General features: G+C 33.4%; 1 protein-coding gene across 2 annotated transcripts in view; it reads right to left on the reverse strand.

Annotated features, from left to right (window-relative positions):
• Positions 1 to 1,013: 1,013 nt before the first annotated feature.
• Positions 1,014 to 2,157, reverse strand: part of LOC107587470 (arrestin domain-containing protein 1-like) — a 13,938-nt gene continuing 12,794 nt past the window's right edge. For both annotated transcript variants that reach the window (XM_016275259.1, XM_016275260.1), the window contains exon 8: positions 1,014 to 1,690. In XM_016275259.1, the coding sequence (XP_016130745.1) occupies positions 1,653 to 1,690 (38 nt within the window). In that variant the 3' untranslated portion in view covers positions 1,014 to 1,652. The remainder of the gene's footprint in view (positions 1,691 to 2,157) is intronic.

A 2,157-nucleotide genomic window follows, 5' to 3' on the forward strand; every position in this document is an offset into this window, starting at 1 on the left:
AATAGAAAAATATTAGAAAACAATTGTATTATTTTCAATGGGGGGGAAAATTTATCATAATTATTGCATAAATATTAATTAGTACAATGAAATCCTCTCAAAATACAAAAGAAAAAATATTATTGAACAAAAATGTATAAAACCTGAAAATAAAAAAAGGTTACATTTCAGGTGTCCGGTCACTTTTGACCACGTACAACACAAGTGTGAATCCCAAATGAACAGAGGGTTAAGTCTGGGATTGGTTGCTAAGTAAAGTGTGTAGACCTCAGGCCCACAAAGACTGCGAAGCAAAAGTCCCACAACAAAAGATGTCTAATGAACTATTATGGCATGTACAAAATTCACATAACTAATTTCAGTCCACATATTACAAGATGCATGTTTCAATAGCTAACAACTTTTTAGTAAGAAAAGACATTAGCCTAAATGAGGGGGTCACTATATGCCATTCAAGCACTTTTGTTTTTTACCTTCTTTGTACAAAACATAAGCGTAAGCATCACGTATATCACAATCAAATTAAATAAGGGGGGAAAAACAATATTGTTTGCAAGTGGGGAATTTCAACACATTGAGCCTCAAAGAATAACTGTACCTACAGAAATTCCTTTGCAAATTATATAATGACTTTCAGGGTGGTCAGCAATTTCAGTCTTAGTTGCACATTTTCCAATATGCAGCAACTGGCACTTAAAGCTAAACTCTATAATTTCTCCTTTCACACTTGCTACATTATGGTACACATACAGCTTGAGTTAAGGCCATTATTGATGCTTTTAAGCAAGCTCTACCGTCCAGTCCTAGGTAGGTGAAGATCTTCACCAAACAAGTAAGAAATACTGTAAATAGATCAAAGATCCATATCAAAGTCACAAGCAATGCCAATGATAAATTTCCATTCTGTTTAACAGTACAAAATGCAAGATGTTTTTCAGTTTAAAATTTTTATTAATCTGTACACTAAATATAAATCACTGTTCAAATACAAAACAAACAAAAAAAGTTTTTAATATGCAAGTAGTGTGCAATACTAACAAAGGCAGAAATGAATCATTAAAGTGAGAAACAAATTATTAAATACCACAAAACTTGAACTATATATTCAGCAGTCTTGTATAATGACTTGAGGATATGTGCCTATAAAATTACAATTTAAATCAAACTGATTCTTCCTTAGTTTATCAGGAGCATAAAAACAAAGCATACACATGCTAAAAAAATTGACCCTGGGGGTTGAGTGATTGCAAACACAAATGTACAAAACAAGGGATAGTCTAGTAAAAGAGTACTTAATACTCTTCCTAAAAAATAAAACTCCTGATAAAACTCCTAAAAACAAGTGGTAAAATAACCTTGCAAGAGGCAGATCTATTTTACAGATCATCTGCAAAGACGAAAATGAAAAGCATTTTCCAACTGTTTGGCATAATAGCTGCCAAACCAAATCTGAAGTTTTGTATCAGCTGACCTCTTAGGTTAAATAGGTTAAACAAAAACATTCTTGAGCACAGACCTCGTAAGAATACAGAATTTGTATAATTACACATTTGGTTCAAAAGTGCTTGAGGTCTGCATTTATTATAAAGTCACAGGAGTGTTTTGAATGGTTTCAGTGTTTTTCTCCCTTCTTCGTATGGTTGGGAAACATCCTATATATTGCAGCTATCTTCATAGGAAGGTGGAGGCTCTGTCAAAAGAAATAAAATCAAATTAATCACCATGTAACACTTCCTTACCTAAAGTAAAATCAATTAAATATAATAGTAATAATAATTTAAAGGGGTCCTATTATGCTTTTCACTTTTTCAACTTTAGTTAGTCTGTAATGTTGCTGTTTGAGCATAAAAAAGATCTGCAAAGTTACAACGCTCAAAGTCCACTTCAAAAGGAGATATTTGATTTAACAGAAATCACTTTTCAAAAACTACAACGAACGACTCGTTTGGACTACAACGCATATTTTCCGGGATTTGTGATATCACAAATACTGACGAATGGGACGAGACCTGGTTGAGCTGCACTAGAGAAGGCAACGAGTGCTATCACTGTGTCTGAGACACGCTAGCTTTCCCAAGGCAGAAGAACTTAGAGTGGTTACAATCATCCGGGTTTAAATCGCGCTCAAATTGATTTGATTTTGACGCAATATTTACA

Source organism: Sinocyclocheilus grahami, unplaced genomic scaffold (assembly GCF_001515645.1).
Source record: "Sinocyclocheilus grahami isolate Dianchi unplaced genomic scaffold, SAMN03320097.WGS_v1.1 scaffold92.1, whole genome shotgun sequence".
Classification (NCBI taxonomy): Eukaryota; Metazoa; Chordata; class Actinopteri; order Cypriniformes; family Cyprinidae; genus Sinocyclocheilus; species Sinocyclocheilus grahami.